The sequence below is a fragment of the Melanerpes formicivorus genome, unplaced genomic scaffold (assembly GCF_026170545.1).
Source record: "Melanerpes formicivorus ecotype bairdi unplaced genomic scaffold, bMelFor1.0.p_v2 SCAF_112, whole genome shotgun sequence".
NCBI lineage: Eukaryota > Metazoa > Chordata > Aves > Piciformes > Picidae > Melanerpes > Melanerpes formicivorus.
In genome coordinates, this window is record NW_027142464.1 from 1,266,931 (window position 1) to 1,293,685 (window position 26,755).

Consider the following 26,755-nt stretch of genomic DNA (forward strand, 5'->3'; position numbering starts at 1 on the left):
CCCAGGCTGCCTCAGGCCTCATCCAGCCTGGGCCTGGACAGCTGCAGCCTCCCCTGGGCAGCCTGTGCCAGAGCCTCCTCACCCTCACAGCCTTCCTCCCCTCTTCAATGCTGCAGGAAGAAGGGAATTGGATCCCCCCAGGGCTAGCTGAGCTGCCCAGGGCACCCCCACAGCATCAGTGCCCAGCTGGAGCCTCTCCTGGGTGAGGAGGGAGATGCATCTCTGGCTGCACAATCATCCCCTGGGGGGGCATTGGGCTGGGTTCTCACAGTGGGTGTAGATTGGTCCCGTGGAATTGTACTGCAGGAGAGAAGATTGCTCAGGAGAGGCTCCAGGAGGTTGGGTTTGTCCCTGCTGCTGTTGCTGCTGCTGCAGCCAGCACACAGCTCAGGAGGGGAGCACAGAGCTGGCAGCAGAGCTCAGGAGGGGAGCACAGAGCTGGCAGCAGAGCTCAGGAGGGCAGCACAGCTCAGGGAAGGGAGCACAGAGCTGGCAGCAGAGCTCAGGAGGGGAGCACAGAGCTGGCAGCAGAGCTCAGGAGGGGAGCACAGAGCTGGCAGCAGAGCTCAGGAGAGCAGCACAGAGCTGGCAGCAGAGCTCAGGAGAGCAGCACAGAGCTGGCAGCAGAGCTCAGGAGGGGAGCACAGAGCTGGCAGCAGAGCTCAGGAGAGCAGCACAGAGCTGGCAGCAGAGCTCAGGAGGGGAGCACAGAGCTGGCAGCAGAGCTCAGGAGAGCAGCACAGAGCTGGCAGCAGAGCTCAGGAGGGGAGCACAGAGCTGGCAGCAGAGCTCAGGAGAGCAGCACAGAGCTGGCAGCAGAGCTCAGGAGAGCAGCACAGAGCTGGCAGCAGAGCTCAGGAGAGCAGCACAGAGCTGGCAGCAGAGCTCAGGAGAGCAGCACAGAGCTGGCAGCAGAGCTCAGGAGAGCAGCACAGAGCTGGCAGCAGAGCTCAGGAGGGGAGCACAGAGCTGGCAGCAAGAGCTCAGGAGAGCAGCACAGAGCTGGCAGCAGAGCTCAGGAGAGCAGCACAGAGCTGGCAGCAGAGCTCAGGAGGGGAGCACAGAGCTGGCAGCAGAGCTCAGGAGAGCAGCACAGAGCTGGCAGCAGAGCTCAGGAGAGCAGCAGAGCTCAGGAGGGGAGCACAGAGCTGGCAGCAGAGCTCTGGAGGGGAGCACAGAGCTGGCAGCAGAGCTCAGGAGGGGAGCACAGAGCTGGCAGCAGAGCTCAGGAGGGGAGCACAGAGCTCAGGAGGGGAGCACAGAGCTGGCAGCAGAGCTCAGGAGAGCAGCACAGAGCTGGCAGCAGAGCTCAGGAGAGCAGCACAGAGCTGGCAGCAGAGCTCAGGAGAGCAGCACAGAGGCTGGCAGCAGAGCTCAGGAGAGCAAGCACAGAGCTGGCAGCACAGCTCCCACAGCAGAGGCTGCCAGGCTCCCAGCTGCCCCTGCAGAGCCTCCCACTCCTGTGGGCAGCAGGAGGCTGCCTGGGGAGGCTCTGCTCCAACACTTCAAGTGCTGGAGCCAGCTCCTGACCCTCCCTGGAGCCAGCTCCTGACCCCCCCTGGAGCCAGCTCCTGACCCTCCCTGGAGCCAGCTCCTGAACCCCCCCTGGAGCCAGCTCCTGAACCCCCCCCTGGAGCCAGCCTCCTGACCCCCCCTGGAGCCAGCTCCTGAACCCCCCTGGAGCCAGCTCCTGAAACCCCCCCTGGAGCCAGCTCCTGACCCCCCCCCCCCCCCAAGCCAGCTCCTGAACCCTCCTGGAGCCAGCTCCTGACCCTCCCTGGAGCCAGCTCCTGACCCCCCCTGGAGCCAGCTCCTGACCCACCCTGGAGCCAGCTCCTCACCCCCCCCTGGAGCCAGCTCCTCACCCCCCATGGAGCCAGCTCCTCACCCCCCCATGGAGCCAGCTCCTCACCCCCCATGGAGCCAGCTCCTCACCCCCTGGCTCCTAAACCCCCTGAAGCCAGCTCCTGAAACCCTCCCTGGAGCCAGATCCTGACCCCCCCTGGAAGCCAGCTCCTGACCCTCCCTGGAGGCCAGCTCCTCACCCCCCATGGAGCCAGCTCCTGAACCCTCCCTGGAGCCAGCTCCTGACCCTCCCTGGAGCCAGCTCCTCACCCCCTGGCTCCTCACCCCCCCTGGAGCCAACTCCTGACCCCCTCTGGCTCCTAACCCCCCCTGGAGCCAGCTCCTGACCCCCCCCTGGGCCTTGGGCTTCTCCCAGGGGCAGGCAGCCACCAGCGCTGGCGAAGGGAAGGAGAAAGCAAAGCTCCTCCCCAGCAGGAGGGGGCCCGGGGGGGGGGGCGGGGGGGGGGGGCTCCTGCTGCTGCTGCTGCTGGGGGGGGAGCCCCCGGGGGGGGGGCAGGGGGGGCAGCACTCACGTGGGTCATAGTAGTGCCCCTCCACGATGCTGATGTGCAGGGGGGAGGCGCAGGCTCCGGCAAGAACCGGCGCGCGCTGGCGCTGCGAGGAGAGTAGCGCTTGGCTCGGCCGCCCGGCACGGCCTGCGGGGGGCAGGGGGGAGGTCAGGGGGGGCAGGGGGGGCGGGGGGGGGGGGCCGGGGGGGGCCCAGAGCCCCCCCCCACACCAGCCCCCAAATCCCCCTATGGGGGCCAGGCAGCCCCAGCAGCCAGGGAAGGGAAAGGCTGAGGTGTGCCAGGCAGCCCCGGGGCAGGGCAGGGCAGGGCAGGGTGGGGCATGGGCAGGGTGGGGCATGGGCAGGGCAAGGCTGAGCAGGGGCAAAGGCAGGGGCCGAGGGGCGCAGGGAAAGAGGGGGCAGGGGCAGGGCTGAGAAGGGGCAGGGGCAGGGCTGGGCAGGGGCAGGGCTGGGCAGGGGCAGGGCTGGGCAGGGGCAGGGCTGGGCAGGGGCAGGGGCAGGGGCTGGGCAGGGGCAGGGCTGAGAAGGGGCAGGGGCACGGGGCTGGGCAGGGGCAGGGCTGGGCTGAGAAGGGGCAGGGCTGGGCTGAGAAGGGGCAGGGGCAGGGCTGAGAAGGGGCAGGGGCAGGGCTGAGAAGGGGCAAGGGCAGGGCTGAGAAGGGGCAAGGGCAGGGCTGAGAAGGGGCAAGGGCAGGGCTGAGAAGGGGCAAGGGGCAGGGCTGAGAAGGGGCAGGGGCAGGGCTGAGAAGGGGCAGGGGCAGGGCTGAGAAGGGGCAGGGGCAGGGCTGAGAAGGGGCAGGGGCAGGGCTGAGAAGGGGCAAGGGCAGGGCTGAGAAGGGGCAAGGGCAGGGCTGAGAAGGGGCAGGGGCAGGGCTGAGAAGGGGCAGAGGGGCAGGGCTGAGAAGGGGCAGGGGCAGGGGCCTGAGAAGGGGCAGGGGCAGGGCTGAGAAGGGGCAGGGGCAGGGCTGAGAAGGGGCAGGGGCAGGGCTGAGAAGGGGCAGGGGCAGGGCTGAGAAGGGGCAGGGGCAGGGCTGAGAAGGGGCAGGGGCAGGGGCTGAGAAGGGCAGGGGCAGGGCTGAGAGGGGGCAGGGGGCAGGGCTGAGAGGGGGCAGGGGCAGGGCTGAGAGGGGGCAGGGGCAGGGCTGAGAGGGGGCAGGGGCAGGGCTGAGAAGGGGCAGGGGCAGGGCTGAGAAGGGGCAGGGGCAGGGCTGAGAAGGGGCAGGGGCAGGGCTGAGAAGGGGCAGGGGCAGGGCTGAGAAGGGGCAGGGGCAGGGCTGAGAAGGGGCAGGGGCAGGGCTGAGAAGGGGCAGGGGCAGGGCTGAGAAGGGGCAGGGCAAGGCTGAGCAGGGGCAGGGCAAGGCAAGGCTGGGGCAGGGGCAGGGCAGGGGTAAGGGCAAGGGCTGCCCCCCACCCCCCCAGAGCTTTACCATCTCCTCCATCCTGCTGAACTGAGGTGGTGGCCCAGCTCCCACGTGCATGTGGTTGGGAATACCTGTGGAAGAAAGCAGCTGCTTATTATGGGCTGCATCATGGGCCAGGAGCCACCTCCCCACCCCCCCCAGGGCACTGCCAGGAGGCGGTGGGCGAGCCAGAGGCTGGCAGCCTGGGGCCTGGCAGCTCCAAGCTGGCTCAGCTCTGCCTCGTGGGGGCAGGAACCTGACAGCTCCACCTCCCAGCCCTGCACTCTGAGCTGTCTGGAGCCAGAGGAGGAGCTGCTGTGCCCCTGCAGCCAGCCAGGCTGCTCCACACCTTCCACCTCTGCTGAACACCAGCCCCCAGCCCGGAACCCAGGCCCTGCCCCCAGCTCTGCCCCTGGCACAGCCTCCCCTCCCAGCAGGAGCAGGGCTGGGCATGCTCTGAGCCCTCTCTGGGGGGGGATCTGCTCCTCTCACAGGCTCCTTCAACTCAGACTCCACAGCCAGGGTGCACAGCTCAGCACCCTGCAGTGAGGGGAGGGAGAGCCTGGCCCAGGCTGCCCGGGGAGGCTGTGGGTGCCCTCCCCCTGGCGCTGGCCAAGGCCAAGCTGCAGGAGGGGACCCTGCCCACTGCAGGGGCTTGGAACTGGGTGACCCTGAAGGTCCCTTCCAACCCAATCCATGGCAAGAACCTGCAACAGCAGGGTGCCAAGGGGAGCAGGGCACAGGGTGCCAAGGGGAGCAGGGTGCCAAGGGGAGCAGGGCACAGGGTGCCAAGGGGAGCAGGGCACCAAGGGGAGCAGGGCACAGGGTGCCAAGGGGAGCAGGGTGCCAAGGGGAGCAGGGTGCCAAGGTGTCAAGGGGAGCAGAGTGCCAAGGTGTCAAGGGGAGCAGAGTGCCAAGGTGTCAAGGGGAGCAGAGTGCCAAGGGGAGCAGGGTGCCAAGGTGTCAAGGGGAGCAGAGTGCCAAGGTGTCAAGGGGAGCAGAGTGCCAAGGGGAGCAGGGTGCCAAGGTGTCAAGGGGAGCAGGGCACAGGGTGCCAAGGGGAGCAGGGCACCAAGGGGAGCAGGGCACAGGGTGCCAAGGGGAGCAGGGCACCAAGGGGAGCAGGGCGCTAAGGGGAGCAGGGCACAAGGTGCCAAGGGGAGCAGGGCACCAAGGGGAGCAGGGCACAGGGTGCCAAGGGGAGCAGGGCACAGGGTGCCAAGGGGAGCAGGGCACCAAGGGGAGCAGGGCACAGGGTGCCAAGGGGAGCAGGGCACAGGGTGCCAAGGGGAGCAGGGTGCCAAGGGGAGCAGGGCACAGGGTGCCAAGGGGAGCAGGGCACTACCAGGGGGCAAGGCAGACAGTGCCAGGGTGGCTCACCCAGAATCCTCTCCTGCCAGGAGGGGAAACCAAGTGGAGCAGAAGTTGTTCCACCTGAACAGGAGGAGGAACTTCCTTCCTTTGAGGGTGGGCAGAGCCCTGGAGCAGGCTGCCCAGGGAGGTGCTGGAGCCTCCACCTCTGGAGCTGCTCCTGTGTGCCCTGCCCTGGCACAGGGCTGCACTTGCTGAGCTCCAGAGGTTTCCCCCCCCAGGCCCTGCCACACTGTGCCTGGGTGCCAGGGCAGTGCCACATCCCTCCCCCAGCCCCCCAGTGCCCTCCTGCCTGCAGCCCACAGCTCTCTCAGCCTCAACCCAGGAAGCTGCTTTTACTTCTAAGCCTTAAAGCCCCAAACCAAACCCAAAGGAGTTCCTAACCTCAGCTGCAAACCACAGCACCTCCCCTCCTGCTGCCCCCCTGCCAGCCCAGCCCCAGGCTCTGCTCAGACTTTCCCTCTCAAGATGACTTCCTGCTTTCATGACCTCAGCCTCCAGAGACCCTTCAGAAAGCAGCTCAGCCTCTGCCTTCTCCTTGCTCCACTTTCATTTCCCCCAGGATGAAGGCTGACACTCCCCACAAAAGCCTCTGGTGCTGCCCAGAGATACTTGCCCCCCCCAGGGGCCTCTCCCATGGATGCCCAGCTGGAGCTCAGGCCCCTGCTGGCAGGGTGGGAGCTGAGCCACTGCCCCCCTCCCTCAGCTGCCAGCACAGCAGCTTCCTTCAACCAGCCCCAAAAGGATCCTCCAACCTCAGCCAGGCCTCAGCTAGTGGCAAACCTCAGTGCTGGGAGCTGAGGAACAGAGGGAAGCTGCCTCCCACCCCCAGCAGGAGCTGCATTACTCACTGCCCTGCCCTTGCTCACTGCCCTGCCCTGCCCTGCCAGCTGAGCACCCAAACTCCAACTCAAAGCAACACAGAGTGGCTTGGAAGGGACCTTCAAGCTCAGCCACTTCCAACCCCCTGCCATGGGGCAGGGACTCCTCCCCCCAGCCCAGGCTGCTCCAGGCCTCATCCAGCCTGGCCCTGAACACCTCCAGGCAGGGGGCAGCCTGGGCCAGAGCCTCCCCACCCTCACTGCCAGGAATTTCTTCCTCCCCTCCAGTCTGAACCTGCCCTCCCCAAGCCTCAATCCATTCCCCCTCATCAGTCCCAGGCCTTGTCTTACCCTGATTCACAGCACACAGAGGACTTCAGCTCCAGTGAAGCTTCCTCACCCTCACCACAGGGCAGGGAGAGGGAGCAAGGATCTCTCCTTAGGTCCCCCCCCAGCTCTGATTCAGGATGGTTCAACTTTCCCTTTTCTCCTCTGTTTTGTGCCTGCCTCCACTGTGCTTCCCCAGCAGCACTGCCCCCCTGAGCCTGGCCTGAGGCACGAGGCAGCTCAGGCCCTGACCGAGCCCTCAGAGCCTGGGGGCTGGCCTGAGCTGCCGCAGCCACTTACCCCTCAGCTCCCGGGGCTGGAGGAACTGCGACTGCCCCGGGGCCCAGTTCTGCTCAGCCAGGTTCATTTGGCTCATCTCTGGCTCCAGTCCATCCAAGCTGGATTCCACTGGAGCCTCCCAGCTATTGCTCTTGGCTGGTGGGGTGGAGGCCTCGGCCTGCAGAGGCTTTGGGGGCCCAGGAGCCAGCCCCTCGGGGGCGGCCGCCTCCTCCGCCGGCTTCCCCGCGTCCCCGGCCTTGACTCTGGTCCTCCTCGCCCGGGAGTAAGACTTCTTCTCCACTGGCCTGTCTGGGGGGGGCTGTGCAGCCTCAGCAGCTGCTGCCTGGCTGTCCAAAGCGGCCTCCTCCTTGCCAGGGCTGGCCTGGCCGTGGGCTGCCTCGGGGGACTGGTCCCTGGCGGGGCTGTGCTGGCCGCGCTGCGCTCGCTGGCTGCCGGCCGGCGCCGGCGCCTCGGCGGCTCGCTGGCTGCCGCGGCTCTCCTTGTAGCCCCCCAGCCTGGGGTAGCTCCTGGGAGGGGGCATCCTCCCTGTGCCTGCAGAGCTCCTGCTGCTGAAGGTTCTGGGGGGAGCTGCAGTGCTGTCTGCACCTTGGTGCCTCGGGGGCTTGCTGGGCCTCTCGCCGGCCCAGTGCGGGTCTCGCTGGGGAGGGCTCCCAAACCTGAGGGGGAGAAGCAGAGCAAAGGCTGCAAGGAGCTCCCTGAGGGAGAGAGGGAAGAGAGAGAGAGCTGCTGCTGTGCCAGGGAGCACTGCAGCCCCAGCACTGGAATTCCCAGACTGGAACACAGGAAGCTCCACCCCAGCATGAGCAGAAGCTTCCTTGGTGGGAGGCTGCTGGAGGCCTGGGGCAGGCTGCCCAGGGGGGCTGCGGAGCCTCCTCCGGTGGAGACTTTCCAGCCCCACCTGGATGTGCTCCTGGGTGCCCCTGCTCTGGCAGGGGGTCAGACCTGACCTCTGGGGGTCCCTGGGCCGGGCTGGGGCCCTGCTGCCCACCTGGGCTTGCGCATCCTCCTGGGCTTGATGTCCTCGGGGCTGTGCACGGCTCTGATGTCGTAGCCGTAGAGAGCGATCAGCTCCTGCCTGGTCTTGGGGGCCTGCTCGTCCTCCCGGAACTTGTCGTGCTCCCAGCGCCCTTCATCCTTCCACAGCTTCCTCTGGCGCCCCTTGGGCCTGCAGCAGGCAGCAGGAGGTCGGGTCAAAGCCAGGTGGCCAGGCCAGGAGGCCAAGCCAGGTGGCATAGCCAGGAGGCCAAGCCAGGAGGCCAAGCCAGGAGGCATAGCCAGGAGGCCAAGCCAGGAGGCCTAGCCAGGAGGCCTAGCCAGGAGGCCTAGCCAGGTGGCCTAGCCAGGTGGCCTAGCCAGGTGGCATAGCCAGGTGGCATAGCCAGGTGGCATAGCCAGGAGGCCAAGCCAGGAGGCATAGTCAGGAGGCCAAGCCAGGAGGCCAAGCCAGGTGGCATAGCCAGGTGGCCAAGCCAGGAGGCATAGCCAGGAGGCCAAGCCAGGAGGCATAGCCAGGAGGCCAAGCCAGGAGGCATAGCCAGGTGGCCAAGCCAGGAGGCATAGCCAGGTGGCATAGCCAGGTGGCCAGGCCAGGTGGCCAAGCCAGGAGGCATAGCCAGGAGGCATAGCCAGGAGGCATAGCCAGGTGGCCAGGCCAGGAGGCCAAGCCAGGTGGCCAAGCCAGGAGGCCAAGCCAGGAGGCATAGCCAGGAGGCATAGCCAGGTGGCCAGGCCAGGAGGCCAAGCCAGGTGGCCAAGCCAGGAGGCATAGCCAGGAGGCATAGCCAGGAGGCATAGCCAGGAGGCATAGCCAGGTGGCCAGGCCAGGAGGCCAGGCCAGGTGGCAGAGCCAGGAGGCAGAGCCAGGAGGCAGAGCCAGGAGGCAGAGCCAGGAGGCAGAGCCAGGAGGCAGAGCCAGGTGGCCAGGCCAGGAGGCTAGGCCAGGAGGCAAAGCCAGGGGGCCAGGCCAGGAGGCAAAGCCAGGTGGCCAAGCCAGGGGGCCAGGCCAGGAGGCAAAGCCAGGAGGCAAAGCCAGGAGGCCACTGCCCCAAGCGGCCCCAGCCCCAAGCGGCCCCAGGGCAGGCAGCATCTCCCCTTCCCCTTCCCCCCCAGCTGCCCCTGCCCAGCAGCTGCTGCTCTGCCCACAGCAGCCCCTGAAAGGGGGCAAAGAATCTCTCTGCTGAGCAGCAGGAGGAGGCTTGGCCTGCACCACCCTCAGCCCCTGCTTCACCACGAAGAGCTCAGCAGGAGCAGGGCTTGGTCCTGCGCTCCCCACAGCCTCTCCTGGGAAACAGCTACGATGCCCTGGGAGGGCACTGGGAGGCAGAGAGCAGAGAGGGGGCTGGGGCTCAGCCCCCCTGGCAGGCAGGGGCTGGGTTTGGGGCCGGGCTGGGGGCCAGGCACCTACCTGACCTCCTCCTCCTGCGTCTGCCCCCGCAGGTCGTGCTCGAAGAAGAGGCCCTTGCGGGGGATGTAGGCCGGGTTCTTCCTGTCCTCATCGTCATCCAGGTGCTTGGGGACCTTCTTGCCGACCTTGTTCTCCACGGGCTCGGTGCTCTCCTGTGGGAATCAGGCAGCTGTCCCCCCTGCAGCAGCGCCCCCTGCCCGCCGGCCGGGAGCCCGCAGGGCGCAGCTCCGGCTCCTACCTGCCCGTCGCCGCTCTGCCTCTCGCCGGTCACCGCCCCCCGGGGCTCAGCTTTCTCCTCTCCCTTCTCTGCCTTGGCTGCTGACTCGCAGGAGTCGGTGCTGTCCTGCTTCAGCTCCACTTTGGCACTCTCTTCCTCGCTGTAATCCTCCTCCTCTGCCTGGAGGAGCCCCACAGCCTCAGCGGCAGCTCCCCCAGGGATCTCCCCACACCCTTCCCTGGATCCACGGAAGGGGTTGGGTGGGAAGGGACCTTCAGGATCAGCCAGCTCCAAGCCCCTGCCGTGGGCAGGGACCCCTCCCACCAGCCCAGGCTGCTCAGGGCCTCATCCAGCCTGGCCCTGAACACCTCCAGGCAGGGGGCAGCCACAGCCTCCCTGGGCATCCTGTGCCAGTGCCTCCCAACCCTCGCTGCCAAGAGTTTCTTCCTCCTCTCCCGTCTCAATCTGCCCTCCTCCAGCTTCCATCCACTCCCTCTCATCCTATCTCATCCAAGCAGCAGCCCTGGAGGCAGGTCCCTGTCCCAGCTGCTGGACCTGAATCTCTCAAGGTCCACAAAAACACAGAGATAAAGCCCCAAGCCCAGCAGCTCTGCCCAGCAGCTCCAGCCCCGAGGCTCTGCAGAGCAGAGCCAGCCCCAGCTGCCCTCTCCCTGCTCCAGAGGCAAAGAGCTGAGCACAAGCTCGGCTGGAGCAGCAAAGGAGAGAGCCCTCAGCTCCTTCCCCCGGCGAGGGGCCGGGCTGCGGCGGCGCCACCTCTGCAGCCTCCCCGCAGCGCCTGGGCTGACTCACGGCAGCCTGACCTCGTTTCACCCCGCAGGAGCCTGCAAGCCTCGGGCCCGGCCCTAAAAATAGCTGTGGGTGATTAACAGCGAGCTGCTCCCTCGCAGCACAGCCGATTTGCACATCAACTGCTGCCTTTGTGGCCGCGGGGGAAGCCCGGCCGGCCCACAGGAAGAGAGTCCTCCTGGCAGGGCAGGGAGGCACTGCCCCTGCCGCTCCTGGCCCTGCCCTGCCATCCCCACCCCCCCATAGCCTTCCAGCCTCGGGCAAGGTGGGGAGCTGCCCCTCGCCTCCCTCCTGCTCTGCTCCTTCCTGCCTCCGGGCAGCCAGGAGAAGCTGAGGCAGCTGCCAGCTCCTGGGAGCTCTGATTTCGTGAACTCATCCAACCCTGAACGGGTTTGGCTTGCCAGGGACCTTGCTGAGGATCACCTGGGGATGGAGGAGCTGGGCACAGGGCTGGACCAGATGCTCTTAAAGGTCTTTTCCAGCCTCAGCGATTCTATGATCAGCCAGTTCCAAACCCTTGCCACGGGCAGGGACAGCTCCTGTGGCATCAGCTCGCTCCAGGCCTCATCCAGCCTGGCTTGGAGCACTTCCAGGCTTGGAGCCCCCACAGCTTCTCTGGGCAAAGTCTCCCAGCGCCTCAGCAGCCTCCTGCAGAAGAATTTGTTCCTAATGTCCAATCTAAATCCATCTCCTGCCACCTTTAAACCACCATTCCTCCTCCTGGCACTCCATGCCTCTGTAACCAGTCCCTCCCCAGCTCCCCTGCAAACACTGGAGAGCTGCTCTAAGGCAACTCTCTCAGCCTGGCCTCACTGCAGAGCTGCTCCAGCCCTCAGATCATCTTCTTGGCCTCCTCTAGGCCTGCTCTAATTCACCCATTCACAGCCCCTAAGAGCTTCCCCCTCACCTGCCTCATTGTTCTGGGCTTTCCCTCCCTGCTCCCCTGCTGAAGCTCCCCCAACAGCTGCCCCCAGAGAAGAGTTTCCACTACAAAACCTTTGCAGCTGGCATTAGAAACCAGAACTTCCCTCAACCTCCATTCCTGACCTGAAAACCCAGGGAAAGCCACAGCCAAGGAGCTGCTGCCCAGGCCAGGCAGAGTGCCTCAGCCCCCACAAGGGCTGAAGGGCTTCACCTCACACCCCCAGTGCAGAGCTGCCAGCAGCCCAGGGCTGGGTCACCCCTCCAGCTACAGAAGCTGCCTGGGATGCTCCCAAGCCAGCATTCAGGCTTTCAGCTCCAGCTCCTGGGAAGCCAAGGAGCAGCCTGCACACCCCCCCTGGCCACGGCAAAGCCTGCTCCCAGGGTCCCCACTCTGAGGTCCAGGAGCTTCCCCCTCCCCTTGCACACTGCTCCTACACCCAGGACCTGCTGCACAGGCAGCTGCTACCCAAAGGCAGGGTCTGGACAGGGGGGAAGTGCTCAGTGTGGGGCCCAGCCTGGCCCAGGCCACATCCACCCCCCCACGGCAGCCAGGCCCAGGCCGCAGCTGCCGGGGGCCGAGCTGGTGAGCTGGTGCCTGGGGACTGGCAGCAGTCCCTGCTGGCAGGGGCAGGGCAGAGAAGCAAGGACACAAACTGGGTTTCTGTGCTAGCATCCCACAGGGGGGGCAAGGCAGCAGGCAGCAGCTCCCAGCAGCCAGAGGCTGCCCTCACCTCCGAGTCCTCGGCGCTTTCGTAGTCGGAGAGCACAGCTGGGGGCAGAGAGAGGAGCCTGGGGTCAGGGCAGCAGCTCCCCCTGGCACCCCCCCACCACCCCACCCCGAGGGCAGCCTGCAGGCCAGCACCCTGCCAGCACACACAGGAGCAAAGCAGTGTGGGTTTGGGGGGTGCTTCCCCCCCCCGAGGGAGGATTTGGGGGGGCCCAGCAAGGGCAGGGCTGCTGCAGGAGGCATTTGTAGAGCAGCTTTTACTTTGCAAGGGCTGACAGAACAAATCCTCTCTGCACTACATCAGAAACACATTTCTCAGGGAGGATTGGGATGCTTCCATCCACTTCAGGCCATTGTCCTGCCCTGCCCTGCCCTTCCTGGGGGCATCAGGGGGGGTTCACACAGAGCCCATTCCCAGCCTGCAGCAGAGGGAGCTGGCTTGGAGCAGACCTCCAAGATCAGCCAGGCCAACCACCAGCCTCAGGCCACTGTGGCTACCAAACCATTCTGCCCAGGTGTTGTTGGCACACAGGGGGGGTGTCACTCACCATCTCCTTCAATGCCATCTTCACTCTCCTGCAGAAAAGAGAAGCAGAAAGGGAGTTAGCAGCAGGGAGGTCACCGGCCCCCTGCAGCCCCCTGCAGCCCCCTGCAGCCCCCTGCAGCCCCCTGCAGCCCCCTGCAGCCCCCTGCAGCCCCCTGCAGCCCCCTGCAGCCCCCTGCAGCCCCCTGCAGCCCCAGACACAGTGGCAAGGTTGGGTACCCCACTGGCAAGCTTGGCCACCACACTGGCACCAACCCTATCACATCTCCCCTGGGAAGCTCAGCTCCAGTGAGTCAAGAAACAAACTCCCAGCATCATCCCAGAGCTGGGGAAATGAAGCACGAGGGGAAAAGGCACAAATGGCCTCCAGTGCTGTGGGGTGGAGGAAAGAGAGCAAAGAGAGAAGCCAGGCTGCTTGCCCTTGGTGAGCCTGAGCCAGAGCCAGGCTGCCTGCTCTTGGTGAGCCAGAGCCAGGCTGCCTGCCCTTGGTGAGCCAGAGCCACAGCCAGGCTGCCCTGATGAGCCAGAGCCAGAGCCAGGCTGCCTGCCCTTGGTGAGCCAGAGCCACAGCCAGGCTGCCTGCTCTTGGTGAGCCAGAGCCAGGCTGCCTGCCCTTGGTGAGCCACAGCCAGGCTGCCTGCCCTTGGTGAGCCACAGCCAGGCTGCCTGCTCTTGGTGAGCCAGAGCCAGAGCCAGGCTGCCTGCTCTTGGTGAGCCACAGCCAGGCTGCCTGCTCTTGGTGAGCCAGAGCCAGAGCCAGGCTGCCTGCTCTTGGTGAGCCACAGCCAGGCTGCCTGCTCTTGGTGAGCCAGAGCCAGAGCCAGGCTGCCTGCCCTTGGTGAGCCAGAGCCAGGCTGCCTGCCCTTGGTGAGCCAGAGCCAGGCTGGCTGCCCTGATGAGCCAGAGCCAGGCTGCCTGCCCTTGGTGAGCCAGAGCCAGGCTGCCTGCCCTTGGTGAGCCAGAGCCAGGCTGCCTGCCCTGATGAGCCAGAGCCAGAGCCAGGCTGCCTGCCCTTGGTGAGCCAGAGCCAGGCTGCCTGCCCTGATGAGCCAGAGCCAGGCTGCCTGCCCTGATGAGCCAGAGCCAGGCTGCCTGCCCTGATGAGCCACAGCCAGGCTGCCTGCCCTGATGAGCCACAGCCAGGCTGCCTGCCCTGATGAGCCACAGCCAGGCTGCCTGCCCTGATGAGCCACAGCCAGGCTGCCTGCCCTGATGAGCCACAGCCAGGCTGCCTGCCCTTGGTGAGCCACAGCCAGGCTGCCTGCCCTTGGTGAGCCACAGCCAGGTAGCTCCATAGGGAAGGGCCAGAGGGTTACTTAAAGCAGAGGCCCAGGACTGATGAGCAGAAGCTGAGCAGAACCAAGCTCCTGCAGCCACCTGCTAGAGCCCCTGGTGACAGAAGCACCACCCTGTGCCCGAGAGAAGATGCTGGACGAAGCTGAGCAGCTGAGAGCAGAGCAAGCTTGTGGGAAAGGAGCAAACCGATCCAGCTGGGCAGTGAAACCAAGCTCAGGTCCAAACTGCAACCCCAAAACCAGCGTTGATGAGAGAAGGCCAACCAGCAGAACAGCCCAGCAGGGAGACACTGCAGCTGCAGAGGATCCTGAGCCAGCCAGGACAGGATCCAGCTGTGCCCTGAAGCAGCAGGATGCCCCCAGCAGAGCGACCCTGCAAAGGGGGAGGGCTGCAGCACCCCAAACGCCTCCTGAAGGCTTGGAATGCTCTCACTCACACAAACTTGAGCTGGTCTGAGTCGATACAGACCAAAGAGAGCCTGACCAGCCAGCAACCCCCCTGACTCCCCAGGGAGGAGCCAGGACAAGGCCCTGGGTGGGGGGGGGGCAGAGCCCAGCAGCCCCCGGCCCTGCTGGCATTGGGGTCCCAGTCCAACTCCTCAGCCTGCTGCCCCCCAAAAGTCCCTCCCACCCCCCCCGGGTCTCACCGCCACCCCGGCTCCGAGCGCTGGGGCTGCCCCCGGGTCCCACCGACACCCCGGACCCTCCCCCCGGCCCCCCCGACGCCAGACCCCCAGCTCCTTCCCCCCCCCCCCGGCCGCACTCACACACTCCGACTCCGGCGCGCTCTTGGCCGCGCCCCCGGCAGCGCTTTCGGCTCCGCGGCCCCGCGGCCCAGCGCTGAGGGCGCCGGTGGCCCCCCGCGAGGTGCGGTGCGGCGGGCGGGGTGAGCCGGATCCCGATGCGGAGCCGGATGCGGAACGGGAGCGGGCAGCGCTGGCGGCCGAGTCGGCGCTATCCGAGGCGGCCGAGTCCGAGTCGTCCTCGCTGTCCTGCGAGGCGCGCTGCCGCCGCCGGTCCGCCATCTTGGCCAGGCGCAGGGGGCGGGCGGCAGCGCGCGGGGCATGACGGGAGAGACTACACCTCCCGGCGGCCCCCGCGGCAGGGCGGCGCGGCGCAGCCATCGTCCCGGCAGCCCTTGCGGCAGGGCCTCGCCCTGCTTCCTTCCCTTCCTCCCTCTCCCTCTCTGCCTCTCCACCGGCAGAGGGCAGGCGCGCGGGAAGGGCGCCGCGCCTGACGTCACGAGGCGGAAGTGACGTCAGACGCAGGGCGGGCGGGCGGGAGGCGGCGGCCGTTTGCTTCGTTTATTGTAAAAAAAAAAAACAACCAACCAACCAACCAAAGCAAAACCAACGAAAAACAGAAACAAAACCCAAACCAATAAACAACCCCAAACCCCCACCGAAACAAAAGGCAAGCGGGGGGCTCGTCCGCGCCCGGCGCCCTCCCCGGCGGCGCTCACACCACCCCCCCGGGCAGACCCTGCCGCCGGCCTGCTCCCCCCCCCCCCCCCCCCCCCGGTTCTCTTTTAAACCGAGTTCCTTCCGTTTTAAAACTTTCCTAACCCCGAGTTTTCCCTCCCGCTCGTTACCCTTGGTGCCAGAAAGCAGCTGGCGTGGGGGGGGGAAGCAGCAGGAACAGGGCTACGGAGCTCGGAGGAGGGCGGCGGGGGGGGGGGGGGGGATACAAAAAATACAAAATAAAACCAAAAAAGCGTTTCCTGTGGTGATCTCCCCCTTTAATCTCGGCTTCTAGAAGGGCAGGCCGAGGAGAGCCTAGCGGGAGTGGGGTCCCCTCTAACCCCAGGGAGCAGCTCCCTCCCCCACCCCATCCGGCAGCACCAGCACCGACTGCGGCAGGGGGAGGTTGGGGGGTGGGGGGGCACCCAAGGGACAGCAGAGGGAAGCAGAGGCGCTGCCAGCTCTCTCTCCCCCCAGCTCGACTGCTTAGGGCACACAATTTGCTATCCCCAGAATGTTTTAAATTATGTTTAAAAAAAACAAGGAAGAAAAGAAAACCAAAGCTCCGCCCCCCACCCCTTTCCCCTCCCCCTTCCCCTCCTCCCCCCCCTCCCCACGTTGTGCGTTCAGCATTTCTAGTTCACAAAATAAAGAGGTTTGTGTTTGGGCTCTCCTCTGCCTCCTTGGCGGCCAACTCAAGAGGGGCAAAAAAACAACACAACCCCAAAAGAGGCTTCCTGGCACTTGCTGGGGGCCCTGCTGCTCCCGCTCCCCGCCGCGGCAAGGGCACCGGCCACGGGGGGGGGGGGGGGAGGGGAGGGGAGGGGGCCGGCTGGCAGTGCCCGCTGGCACCTCCCAACGCTGCTCAGACACAAACTCTTTGTCCTCCTTTCGCACTCAGCGAGGTGGCAGCAGCTGGCAGAGTCCTGGCAGGACGCAGCCTCCTTGGCTGGCAAATGTGGCACTCCGCAGCCCCGGCTCTGCCGCTCTCTCCTCCCTCCCGCTCCTGGCTCCGAACCAAGCCCAACGGTGGCTGCTGGAGGGCAGGGGCAGCGAGGGAGTGGCAGGATGGGCAGGCAGGCTGAGGTCTGCCCGCTGCGCGCCCCCCCCCCCGCCCGTGCCCGCCGGTAGGAAGCCTCCGGCGGCAGCTGCCCGGTGCCCGCCGCGGGTGCCAGCACAGGCAGGGGGCAAGTCCGAGTAACGTGTGGCAAAAACCCAACAGAACCAAACCAGGGGCACAGGGGAACGCAGCCACCCCTGGAGAAGGCAGGAGAGGGCCGCGGGCGTCGGCGCCGCCCGGTGCCAGCCGCAGCTCTGCTCCCGGTGCCAGCCGCGGCTCCGCTCCCGGTGCCAGCCGCAGCTACTTCCGGCAGGTCCGGTGCGGGGTCTGCTTCTTCTGCATCTCCAGCCGGCAGCGGCTGCGCTCGTCCAGCCAGGGCAGCTCGAAGTTCCTGCGGGCACAGCTGGCATCAGCGCTCTGGCAGCCCCCCCGCTGGGCAGCGCCGAGGGTGCCAGCCAGAGGAGCGGCGCCTGGCACCGCCCAGCAGCCCTGTGCCCCACCCCCCCGCCCGCGGTACTCACTGTGGGGTCAGTTTTGGTAAGGGCCTGCCGAAGGCAACCACAGGCAGGTAGGGGGTGATGAGCAAACTTTCCACTGCGGGCAGACACCAGAGCGTTACACGACCCCCTGCCCGACCCCCCCAGCACCCCTCCTCCCCGCCCCCCAGCAGCCCCCCAGCCCCTCACCATCATCTGGCTCAGGGAAGAATGAGGTAACTTCAGGCTCCGACTCCTGAATCCCTTTCCTTTTGTACATTCGGAGCTGCAGCCGCTGCAGGATTCTCTGCTCCCTGATCCGCTGGATGTCCCACCTGGCAAAGAGGAGATGCAGGCAGTGAGGAGCAGCAGGCAGAGCCTGCAGCCCGCTGGGCAGCTCAGGGGGCTGTGCCCGTGCCGGTGCCACCAGGCTGGCAGCGGTGCCAGAGCGTCCCTGCTCCAGCAGCGCTTCTGTGCCTTGGATGATCAGAACTCATCGTGTGTGTGTGTGTGTGTGTGTGTGTGAGTATCCCCCACGGGTGGCACCCCAGGGCCCTTCCCTGGGGGAGTGGGGTGCAGATCCCCCTCTGCCAGGCAGCCCATGCCACCAGCACCCCCTCTGCTCCCACCTTTTCCTTCGTTTCTCATCCAGCTCCAGCTTGGCATGCCGCTTGGCAAAGACGCTGTCATCCAGGTTCTGCAAGCACACAGAGGGTTGAGCGTCACCCACCTGGCACTGGCATGGCCCTGACCTGGCACCCAGAGCCCCCGTGGCACAGAGGGGTTGGTCCCTCCCCACCCAGGGCCAGGCTGTGCCAGGCTGTTTGTGTTGAAGGCACAAGATGCCTGCGGCGGCCTCACGGCGCAGCCGCCGCCAGGAGCTGCACTCCTGCAGCCAGGACGGTGCCAGCACTGCCACCAGCAGCCCTGGGCATGGCTGCTGTGCCCACCAGGATGCCAAACCTACCTCCAGGATGTCTGAGGGGTTGGGGTCTCTCAGGGGCTCCACGACATGGTCCCTCCAAGACGGAACTGCAGGAGCAGAGGCCAAGCTGTTACCCCACGCTGGCATCTGCCCCAGCCCTGCCAGCTCCCTGCCAGCCCAGCCCTGCCCTGGGCAGCACAGCTCAGCCCCCTCGCGGCCCCATCCTGAGCCAGGCTGGGCAATGCTGCCAGCTGAGGGCAGTGGGAGGTGGTGAGGAGGGGGCCTCAGGGGGCACAGAGCTCATCACCACCCAGCCCAGCAAACCTGAGCCACTCCGAGAGATGTGCCAGGATCCCTCTGTGCCAGGATCCCTCCGGGCCCAGCACAGCCTCCAGCAGTGGCACCAGTGATTGGCACACCCACTGCTGCTGCTCCCCACGCTGCAGGACCCCCAGCAGACTGCCCAGAATTGGGTGGCCAGCAGGGAGGGCACCAGGTCTGGGGCAGTGGGTGAGCCCCTGGAGCAAAGCTGTGCTGTGCCATGGTGGCACAGACCGAGGGCACATTTCCCAACTGCCAACAGGAAGTTGCTTCACCCCCTGCTGGGTTGGGTGTGCAGGCTGCTGGGCAAAACAGGTGGCTAAAGCAGGGCACAACTGGCAGCCTTGCCCAGTGCGCTGCCCCTGGCACGCTGGCAGCCTGGCACATGCCAGAGCAGGGTTAAGCCAGAGATGCGCTTTGGGAAAGCCCACGGCGGGCACCAGAGCTGCTGCCCCCCCGTCATGAGAGGAGCCTCCAGCATGGCACAACTGGCTGCACCTTGCCACCACCACTGGGCCTCTGCCAGCTCTGGGGTGAGGCTGCCAAACCTCCTTCCCTAGCAGCGGGAGCCCCCTTCCAGCTGTGCCCCAATGGCTGGCACACTGCAGGGGGCTCCCCTGGCACTCTGTGAGGGCACTGCCCTGGCACTCTGTGAGGGCACTCCCCTGGCACCCCGGGGTGGGGGGGTCTCTCCACCACTCACTTGCTACAGTCTCCTCCTTCTTGGGGGAGGGCTCCCGCAGGGGCAGGGGCGAGGGGGGCGGCTGGTGCCAGCGGCAGAGGTACATCTCGGTGGTGGCCAGGTAGGGCAGGTCGTCTGCCTCGCTGCTGCCCAAGAAGCCTTTCTCCTTGGGGTGGGCACCGGGGCCCTTGGGCAGGGCCGAGGCTCGCAGGGGGGTCTCCAGCAGCGGCCTGGGCTTCTCGGGGGGCTCCTGGCTGCGCAGCTCTCGCTTGCAGACGCTGTCGGCCAGGGAGCCGCCGGAGTCCTCCTTCCCCGGGGAGTGCTTTGGGGTTTTGCTCTTCACTTTGGAGAACTCAGAGACCAACTTCTTGACAGGAGTCTTCCTCTCCCCGCTCCCAAACGTTGGCTTCCTGCGGGGAGGAAGAGGAGCTGAGCCTTCACCCTGCCCTGCGGCCGCCGGCTGCCAGCTGCCGGGGTCCAGCCGCAGGGCAAGCGGCCAGGAGGGTTCCCTGGCAGCCTGGGGACCCCCTCCCTGCTCAGCCAGGCTTTCACATGGCCTCCCCAAACCAGTGCTCAAGAGGAGGTGCTGCCAGTGCCAGGCAGCCTCTCCAAGCAGCTCAAAGCTCACTGGGTTGAGCTGGCAGCTCCGTGCCCCAGGCCCTGGCAGCTCCATGGCCCTGGCAGGTCCATGCCCCAGGTCCTGGCAGCTCTGTGCCCCAGGCCCTGGCAGCTCCATGGCCCTGGCAGGTCCATGCCCCAGGCCCTGGCAGCCCCATGGCCCTGGCAGCTCTGTGCCCAGGCCCTGGCAGCTCCATGGCCCTGGCCCTGGCAGCTCTGTGCCCCAGGCCCTGGCAGCTCCATGGCCCTGGCAGCTCTGTGCCCCAGGCCCTGGCAGCTCCATGGCACTGGCTCTGGCAGCTCTGTGCCCCAGGCCCTGGCAGCTCCATGGCCCTGGCAGCTCTGTGCCCAGGCCCTGGCAGCTCCGTGCCCCAGGCCCTGGCAGCTCCATGGCCCTGGCCCTGGCAGCTCTGTGCCCCAGACCCTGGCAGCTCCATGGCCCTGGCCCTGGCAGCTCTGTGCCCCAGGCCCTGGCAGCTTCATGGCCCTGGCCCTGGCAGCTCTGTGCCCTTGGCCCTGGCAGCTCCGTGCCCCAGACCCTGGCAGCTCCATGGCCCTGGCCCTGGCAGCTCTGTGCCCCAGGCCCTGGCAGCTCCATGGCCCTGGCAGCTCTGTGCCCAGGCCCTGGCAGCTCCGTGCCCCAGGCCCTGGCAGCCCCATGGCCCTGGCAGCTCCGTGCCCCAGGCCCTGGCAGCTCCATGGCCCTGGCAGCTCTGTGCCCAGGCGCTGGCAGCTCCATGGCCCTGGCAGCTCTGTGCCCCAGGCCTTGGCAGCCCCACGGATGGAGGAGTTGAAGGCATGGAGGCAGTGCCCTCCTCACCCCCCGGGCACCCTCCCTACCTTTTATGCCCTTTGCCGTTCCTGCCGTAGGGGAAGTGCTTGGGCTGCAGGGTCGGGGGGGGCTCCAGCAGGTCCTGGGGGCACTCCAGGGGCAGCTTCTCGCAGGCCTCCACCTCTGGCTTCTCGTCCACCTCGAAGGCCTGGTAGATTCGGTGCTTCTCCCGCTCGCTGTCCTTCTTCACCAGCTGCACTCTCCTCTCCATGCGCTCGATGCGTGCCAGCAGCTGCCAAGCCAGCGGGCAGGGCTCACCCCTGGGGTACAGCCCTGGGGGGCAACCCCCACGGGCACCCCTGCTTCATGGGCAGCTGCCTGCATGGTGCCCAGCCTGTACGATGCCCTCCTGGTGCCCAGCCCATGCACTGCCCTGCCTGCATGGTGCCCAGCCTGTGCGGTGCCCTCATGGTGCCCAGCCCATGCACTGCCCTGCCTGTGCAGTGCCCTCGTGGTGCCCAGCCTGTGCCGTGCCCTGTCTGTGCAGTACCCTCGTGGTGCCCAGCCTGTGCAGTGCCCTCATGGTGCCCAGCCTGTGCAGTGCCCTGCCTGCCTGGTGCCCAGCCTGTGCAGTGCCCTGTCTGTGCAGTGCCCTCATGGTGCCCAGCCTGTGCAGTGCCCTGCCTGCCTGGTGCCCAGCCTGTGCAGTGCCCTGTCTGTGCAGTACCCTCGTGGTGCCCAGCCTGTGCAGTGCCCTCATGGTGCCCAGCCTGTGCAGTGCCCTGCCTGCCTGGTGCCTTGCTTGTGCAGTGCCCTGTCTGTGCAGTACCCTCGTGGTGCCCAGCCTGTGCAGTGCCCTCATGGTGCCCAGCCCATGCACTGCCCTGCCTGGTGCCCAGCCTTGTGCACATCCCTTTGGCAGCAAGGCTACACCCCAGCAAAGAGCTGACTGGCAGCAGCCACAGCTGAGCCACCACCCACTGGCACAAGCGCTGTGGCACAGCTGTCACACAAGGTGCAGGATCGGTGCCACCCTGCTACAATGCCCTGCCTGCAGCAAACTGTGCCCATCCTGGCATTAAGCTGGCAACTTCCTGGCTTGGGGTGCAGGAGAAGGTTTGTGAGGAGCCCTTAAACAGTGCCTGGGCTGTTGACACTCCGGCTCAGCAGGCTTGCTGGCATGCCAGGGTGCCATGGCTGATGCCAGGAGTGCCATGGCTGATGCCAGCCCTCCCAGAGGGGACGGGAGGGTGAGGGCAGGGCCAGGAGCCAGCGCTGGGCACTGTGGGCATCACAGCCTGGACACTTGAAGCACAGCAGCAGCAGGCAGGAGCCAAGATGTCCAAGCAGCACAAAATGGCCACGGGGCCCCACGGCTGCAGCCAGCTGCAAGCTCCACGTTCTGGGGAGCAGTCTGGGGGTCTCCACCTCTGCTGCATCCTCCCCAGACATCCAGGGAGAGGGGGCAGGGAGCCTTTGTAATCGGGTTTGGGATCCAGCCCCCAGCTCAGTGACTCCTGCCCTCGGTCCCCCACCCCTCCCCCGTCCCCAGCACCGGCGAGCTGCAGCCGTTTGGGGGGGGGGGGTGGGGGGTGTCCGTTTGGCAAAGAGCCACGGGGGGGTCCCAGCAGCACCCAGGGACATGGCTGGAGGCGGGAGGGGGGCACAAGAGCTGGGGGCAGCTCCCACTCCCTGTTTGCCCGCCTGGGGTCCCGGCTGCCTGGTGCAGCCCTGCAGCTGCAGCCGCCCGGGAGGGCGCCCGGGGGGGGTGCAGCAGGGTTGCAGCTTCCCCGCTGCAGCTCCTCCCTGCTGGAGGCCTCCGCACACGGCGGGGACGCAGCCTCGCTGGCTGCACCACGTGGGCCAGGCCTGCCCTCCGCCCCCGGGGCCACTACCGGGGCCGCCCCCGGGGCTGCCCCCGGGACCACCACTGGGCAGTGCCAGCGCGGCCCCTTGGCACGCTCCGTGGGGACGGCGGCGGGCACACAGGCTGGCAGGCAAGCGTGTGCCAAGGCGCGGGGCAGCGCGGGCACGGCACTGGGTCACAACGCAGGCAGGGCACGGAGAGGCTGCAGCGCGGGCAGGGCACTGCCCCATGCCCGAGGGGCACAATGCGGTGCCCGGGCTGGGCCCCCCCCGATATGCATGGGGCAAAGGAGACAACCGCGGGGGGGCGCTAGGTGGGTGGGTGGTTGGGGACACTCCTCCCAAAGCTGAAGGGAAGCAGCCTTGGAACAGCTATGGGGAGTGGGGGCCCCCAAAACTCAGGGGGTGCAGGGCAAGCAGACCTGGGGTTTGGTGGCCGGGGCGGGGGGGGAGCCCAAACTCCGGCAGGAGGGACAGTCCCCTCTCGGGAAGGGGGGGGGGGGGGGTCGGGGAGGGTCCCCACGCGTGGCCGTGCCCACCGCCGGCCTGCCGGGGCCGCGGCCCCTTTAAGTTAACCCCCGCGCGTCGGGGCGCGCAGGGGCCGCGGGTTCTTTAACGGCCCCCCCGCCCCGGGGCCGGCTGCCATGGCGACGGGCGGCGGCCCGTTAACCCCCACCGGCCCGCCCCGCCCCGGGGCTTTGTGCCCCCGCCAAGCACCCTGCCCCCCGACGGCCTTTGTCTGAGTGGGGGGGCACCGACCAGCAAGGCCCCCCCCCCCCGGGCATCACTGCGATGCCGGGGGGGGGGGGGGAGGGGAGGGCGGCAGTTATTGCCCCCCTAAGAAGTTAATCTTGGGGGGGAGAGGAGAAGGGAGTATAAAACCCCTGAGTGTGTTGGGAAGAGCATTGATGCCCCCTCAAGGGGGTCTCAACAGCCCCCCAGTGATGGGGGGGAGGGAAGCATTAACTTCTGGGGTGCTGGGGGGGGGGGGGGGAATTAACCGCCAAGGAGAAGCATTAACCCCTGGGGTGCCACGGGGGGAATCCGTTAGCCACAAGGAGGGGGAAACCCACGTGGCGGGGGGGCGTTAACCCCTACACGGGGGGGGGGGGCGTTAACCCTTTGGGTGCCACGGGGAAGCTGGGGGGTGGGTGGAGGGCACTGCTTACCTGTTGGGGGTCAGAAACATCGGGGGAGGGGGGGGAACCCCTGGATGTGTGCGTGGGGCGCATTGACCCTGGGTGGAGGTAACCCCGGGGGGGGGGGAAATGGACACACACACACTGACCCTAGGGGGGTGTCACCAACACTGGGGAGGGGGGAACCCCATAGTTTGGGGAGGGGCACACTGCCCACGGTGGGGGTCACCGATCTTGATGGGGGGGACCAACCCCAACGGGGGGGTTGGGTACCACACTCTGACCCTAAGAGGGGTGTCACCAGCACTGGGGGGGGGGGGGGTAACCCCATGGGTTGGGTTGAGGGGGGGGCACACTGCCCACGGTGGGGGTCACCGATCTTGATGGGGGGGACCAACCCCAACGGGGGGGTTGGGTACCACACTCTGACCCTAAGAGGGGTGTCACCAGCACTGGGGGGGGGGGGGGGGGGGGTAACCCCATGGGTTGGGTTGAGGGGGGGGCACACTGCCCACGGTGGGGATCACCAACCTTGATGGGGGAGAGGGGGGTGGGAACTAACCCCCGTGTGGGGTAGGGAACCACACACGGACGCGGGGCGGGAGGTTAACCCCTTCCGTGCCGCCTTCCTTCCCCCCCCCCCTCCCCACTGCCCCCCGCCGTACCGTGTCCCGCTCGGCCTTGAGCTCCTCGATCTGCCGCTCCTTGGCCTGCAGCTGCTGCTGCTGCTGCTCGATGAGGTCCAGCTGCAGCAGCAGGATCTGCCGCAGGCAGGCCGCCTGCCCCGGCGAGCCGCCGCCGGCCCCCATGCCGCCTCGCCGCGGGCCGCTCTTCCACTTGCTCTCGGCGGACACCGGCGGGGGAGGAAGAAGAGGGAGAGGAGGCCCCGCTTCGGTGTGCCGCGGCCCCGCCGCTCCTTCCCCGCTGCCTCGCAGGGGTAGCCCCGTTTGGAAGCGCGGCCGAGCGCCGGCATCCCCCGGCCCAGCCTGCTTGCCCCCGGCCAGCGGCACAGGCACCGGCCCGGCCCAGCGCTGCTGCTGCTGCTGCTGTTGCTGCTGCCGGTGCTGCTGCTGCTGCTGCTGCTGCTCCGGGGCCGCCGCCGCCGCCACCACCCCGCCGCCGCCGCGGCCCTTGTGTGCCCCCAGCGGCGGCGGCTCCCGGGGCCGGCGGGGCGGCGGGCGGTGCGGGGCGGTGGTGCCCTCCTCCTCCTCCTCCTCCTCCTCTTCCTCCTGCACCCCCCCCCGTGGCGGTTCGGCCGCCCGGAAGGCGGTAGACCTCATGGCCGCGGCCCACCGTTACCGCGCCGCGCCGTTACCGCGCCGTTACCGCTGCGGCGGCCGCCGCCACCGGCTGCGCGGAGCGGGAGGGGAGGCGGAGGGCGGGGGGGGGGAGCGGCGGTGGGGCCTCGCCGCCATCAGCGCCGCGCATCCCCCCGCCCCGGGACACGCCGGGCAGGGGCTACCCCCTCCCCTCCCGCCGCCCCCGAGACGGGACCCACGCGGGACCGATCCACGCGGGGCGTGCGGGGTCGGTACCGGGGGCAGGTCGAGGCCGAGGCCGCGCGGCGGCCCCCGGTTACCTTTAAACCGGGCTCGGTGCGCATGCGCCGGCAGCGGCGTTTGGTGGGGGAGCCGGGACCCCGGGGTGTGCGCGGCGGCGCCGGTCTGCCGACGGGACGCACCGGGGGGGTCGCTTACCCACCCGGGACGTGGGGTGAGCTGGACACGCCGGTCCTGCGTGGAGCCGAGGCCGAGGCCGCTCCCGCGCCGGCAGTACCGAGGCGCAGCCGCCCGGTGGCTCCCGAGCGCGGCGGCTCCGCCCGGAGCGCGCCCGGATCCCGTGGTGTCCCCCACGCCCCACGCCGCGTCCCGCCGCCCTCCGGAGTCCATTTGGTCTCGGCCCTGCCCCACGCCTTAGGGGGAGCCCAGCCGGGAGCCCCTGCCCCGACGGAAGGCAGGGCTGTGACCCACGGCCACGATGCCCCCATGCTGTGGGGAGGCCGCGCCGCGGGGGGGGGGGGTTTGCCCTACGTGGGTCTGGCTTCGGCAGTACTCCCGCGGGGCTGCAGCCCCCCCACCCGCGTACAGGCACTCCCCCCCCCGTGGGGTCTGCACCCCTTTCCCGTGTGTACGCCCTTCCCACGGGGGCCGTAGCCCCCCCCCCCATACACACACAGAGAGCTCTGCACACAGCCCTCGCGCGGGGCCTGCCCCGGGGCTGCAGCCCCAGCATGCACACGCATGCAATGCACACGCGTGTACACAGCCCTGCAGCAAGGCGCCGCAGCCCCCCCTGCGCACCCCTGCCCTGTGCCTCGGCTGCAGCATGCGCATGCGTGCACACGGGCATGTATGCATAGGGACATGCATGTACATGTGGACACACACCCCTGCAGCAAGGCACTGCGGGCCCCCCGTGCACACCCCCGCCCTGCTGCAGCTTCAGCATGCACACGCACGCACGCACGCGTGCACATGCTCAAACACACATGAACACGCACGCCCTGCCGCAAGGCGCTGCAGCAGCCCTGCACGCAGGCCCCCGGTGCACACATGCATGCACACGTATGCATGCACATGCATGAACGCACGCACCCTGCAGCAAGGCACTGCATGTGCTTGCCTGTGCTGCAGCCTTAATGCACACACAAGCACATGCATGCACGCAGGCACACAAGCACACATAGATGCACATGCATGCACACATAAGCACATGCATGCATGCAGGCACACATATATGCACACGCATGCACACATATATGCACACGCATGCACACAGGCACACAAGCACACTTATATGCACATGCATGCACACACAAGCACACACATGCACGCAGGCACAAAAGCACACGTATATGCACATGCAGGCACACATATATGCACATGCATGCACGCAGGCACACAAGCACACATAGATGCACATGCATGCACACATAGATGCACATGCATGCACACATATATGCACATGCATGCACGCAGGCACACAAGTACACATATATGCACATGCATGCACACATAGATGCACATGCATGCACACATATATGCACATGCATGCACGCAGGCACACAAGCACACATAGATGCACATGCATGCACACATATACGCACATGCATGCACACATATATGCACATGCATGCACACATATATGCTGCACATGCATGCACACACAGGCACACGTGAACACCCCCTCTGCAGCAAACTATTGCAACCCCTGCATGCTCCCTCCCTCCCCCCTATACCCCCCACTTCCTGCAGCCCTGGTGCACACATATGACCATGCATGCACACAACATGCACATGTATGAACACCCCCCCCCCCACAGCCCTGCTCACAGCATTGCTCCCCCCCCCCCAAGAGTACTGAACAACTTCCCCACACACACACACGCAGCACACGGGGCCACAGAGGGTTCACGCGTGGCACGTGCCGGGGCCGCGCAGGGGACACGTGGGGGACGTGCCTCAGCGCAGAGCCTGCATTGGAGGGGGAGGGGAGGGGAGGGGAAGGAAGGGAAACACCCCTGCACCCACGAGTGGCAGGCTCCCCCACGCTGTGGGGTGGTAGCACTGCCAGCGTGGCACGGGTGGAGGGGAGGGGGGGAAGCCCCTCTGTGCCGTTTTGTCACGCCGAGCCCCTTAGGGGGACAACCTTCCCACGCTGCCCGGGACACGCGTGGGCAAGAACGGACGCTCGGCCGTGGGTGGGCTGGGCTGGGCGGGCAGCAAAGGGGGGGGGGGGTAGGGGTCTTGGGGAGGGGGGGGGGTTCCCGGTGGCGCGTCCCCGCTGCGGCAGGGCCCACGTGCCAGCCGGGCGGCCGCCCGCACATGGCTCTGCAGCAGGGCACGGAGGCTGCCAGGGCTAAAAATGGAGCAGCGCTCACATGCCAGCGCCACGTGACGCCGCTGCCAGCTCCCGGGATGCAGGAA

The 26,755-nt window shown here is 67.4% G+C and overlaps 2 protein-coding genes across 2 annotated transcripts in view; both read right to left on the minus strand.

The window, feature by feature from the left end:
• CASC3 (CASC3 exon junction complex subunit) overlaps positions 1 to 14,570 on the minus strand; it is a 16,478-nt gene extending 1,908 nt beyond the window's left edge. The window contains 11 exon segments of the mRNA XM_068167054.1: positions 194 to 300; positions 2,379 to 2,469; positions 2,472 to 2,501; positions 3,801 to 3,865; positions 6,593 to 7,248; positions 7,581 to 7,757; positions 8,997 to 9,148; positions 9,235 to 9,393; positions 11,676 to 11,713; positions 12,220 to 12,247; positions 14,278 to 14,570. Coding sequence (XP_068023155.1) covers positions 194 to 300; positions 2,379 to 2,469; positions 2,472 to 2,501; positions 3,801 to 3,865; positions 6,593 to 7,248; positions 7,581 to 7,757; positions 8,997 to 9,148; positions 9,235 to 9,393; positions 11,676 to 11,713; positions 12,220 to 12,247; positions 14,278 to 14,535 — 1,761 coding nt within the window. The 5' untranslated portion in view covers positions 14,536 to 14,570.
• Positions 14,571 to 14,799: 229 nt separating this feature from the next.
• MSL1 (MSL complex subunit 1) lies at positions 14,800 to 24,646 on the minus strand. The gene is made up of 8 exons (XM_068166973.1): positions 23,495 to 24,646; positions 19,893 to 20,116; positions 18,456 to 18,844; positions 17,474 to 17,538; positions 17,136 to 17,203; positions 16,717 to 16,841; positions 16,552 to 16,624; positions 14,800 to 16,421 (listed from the first exon to the last, which is right to left on the minus strand). Exons 1-8 carry the CDS (start codon positions 24,107 to 24,109, stop codon positions 16,331 to 16,333), a joined length of 1,650 nt encoding a protein of 549 aa, XP_068023074.1. The 5' UTR covers positions 24,110 to 24,646; the 3' UTR covers positions 14,800 to 16,330.
• Positions 24,647 to 26,755: the final 2,109 nt, after the last annotated feature.

Excerpts from the sequence above, each read along its gene's own strand:
- MSL1 (XM_068166973.1), bottom strand. The coding sequence starts at position 24,109 with ATGAGGTCTACCGCCTTCCGGGCGGCCGAACCGCCACGGGGGGGGGTG. Across the intron at positions 17,204-17,473 it reads ACCCCTCAGACATCCTGGAG|AACCTGGATGACAGCGTCTT; the intron begins GTAGGTTTGGCA and ends GTGTGCTTGCAG. Across the intron at positions 16,842-17,135 it reads GATGAGAAACGAAGGAAAAG|GTGGGACATCCAGCGGATCA; the intron begins GTGGGAGCAGAG and ends CCTCTTTGCCAG.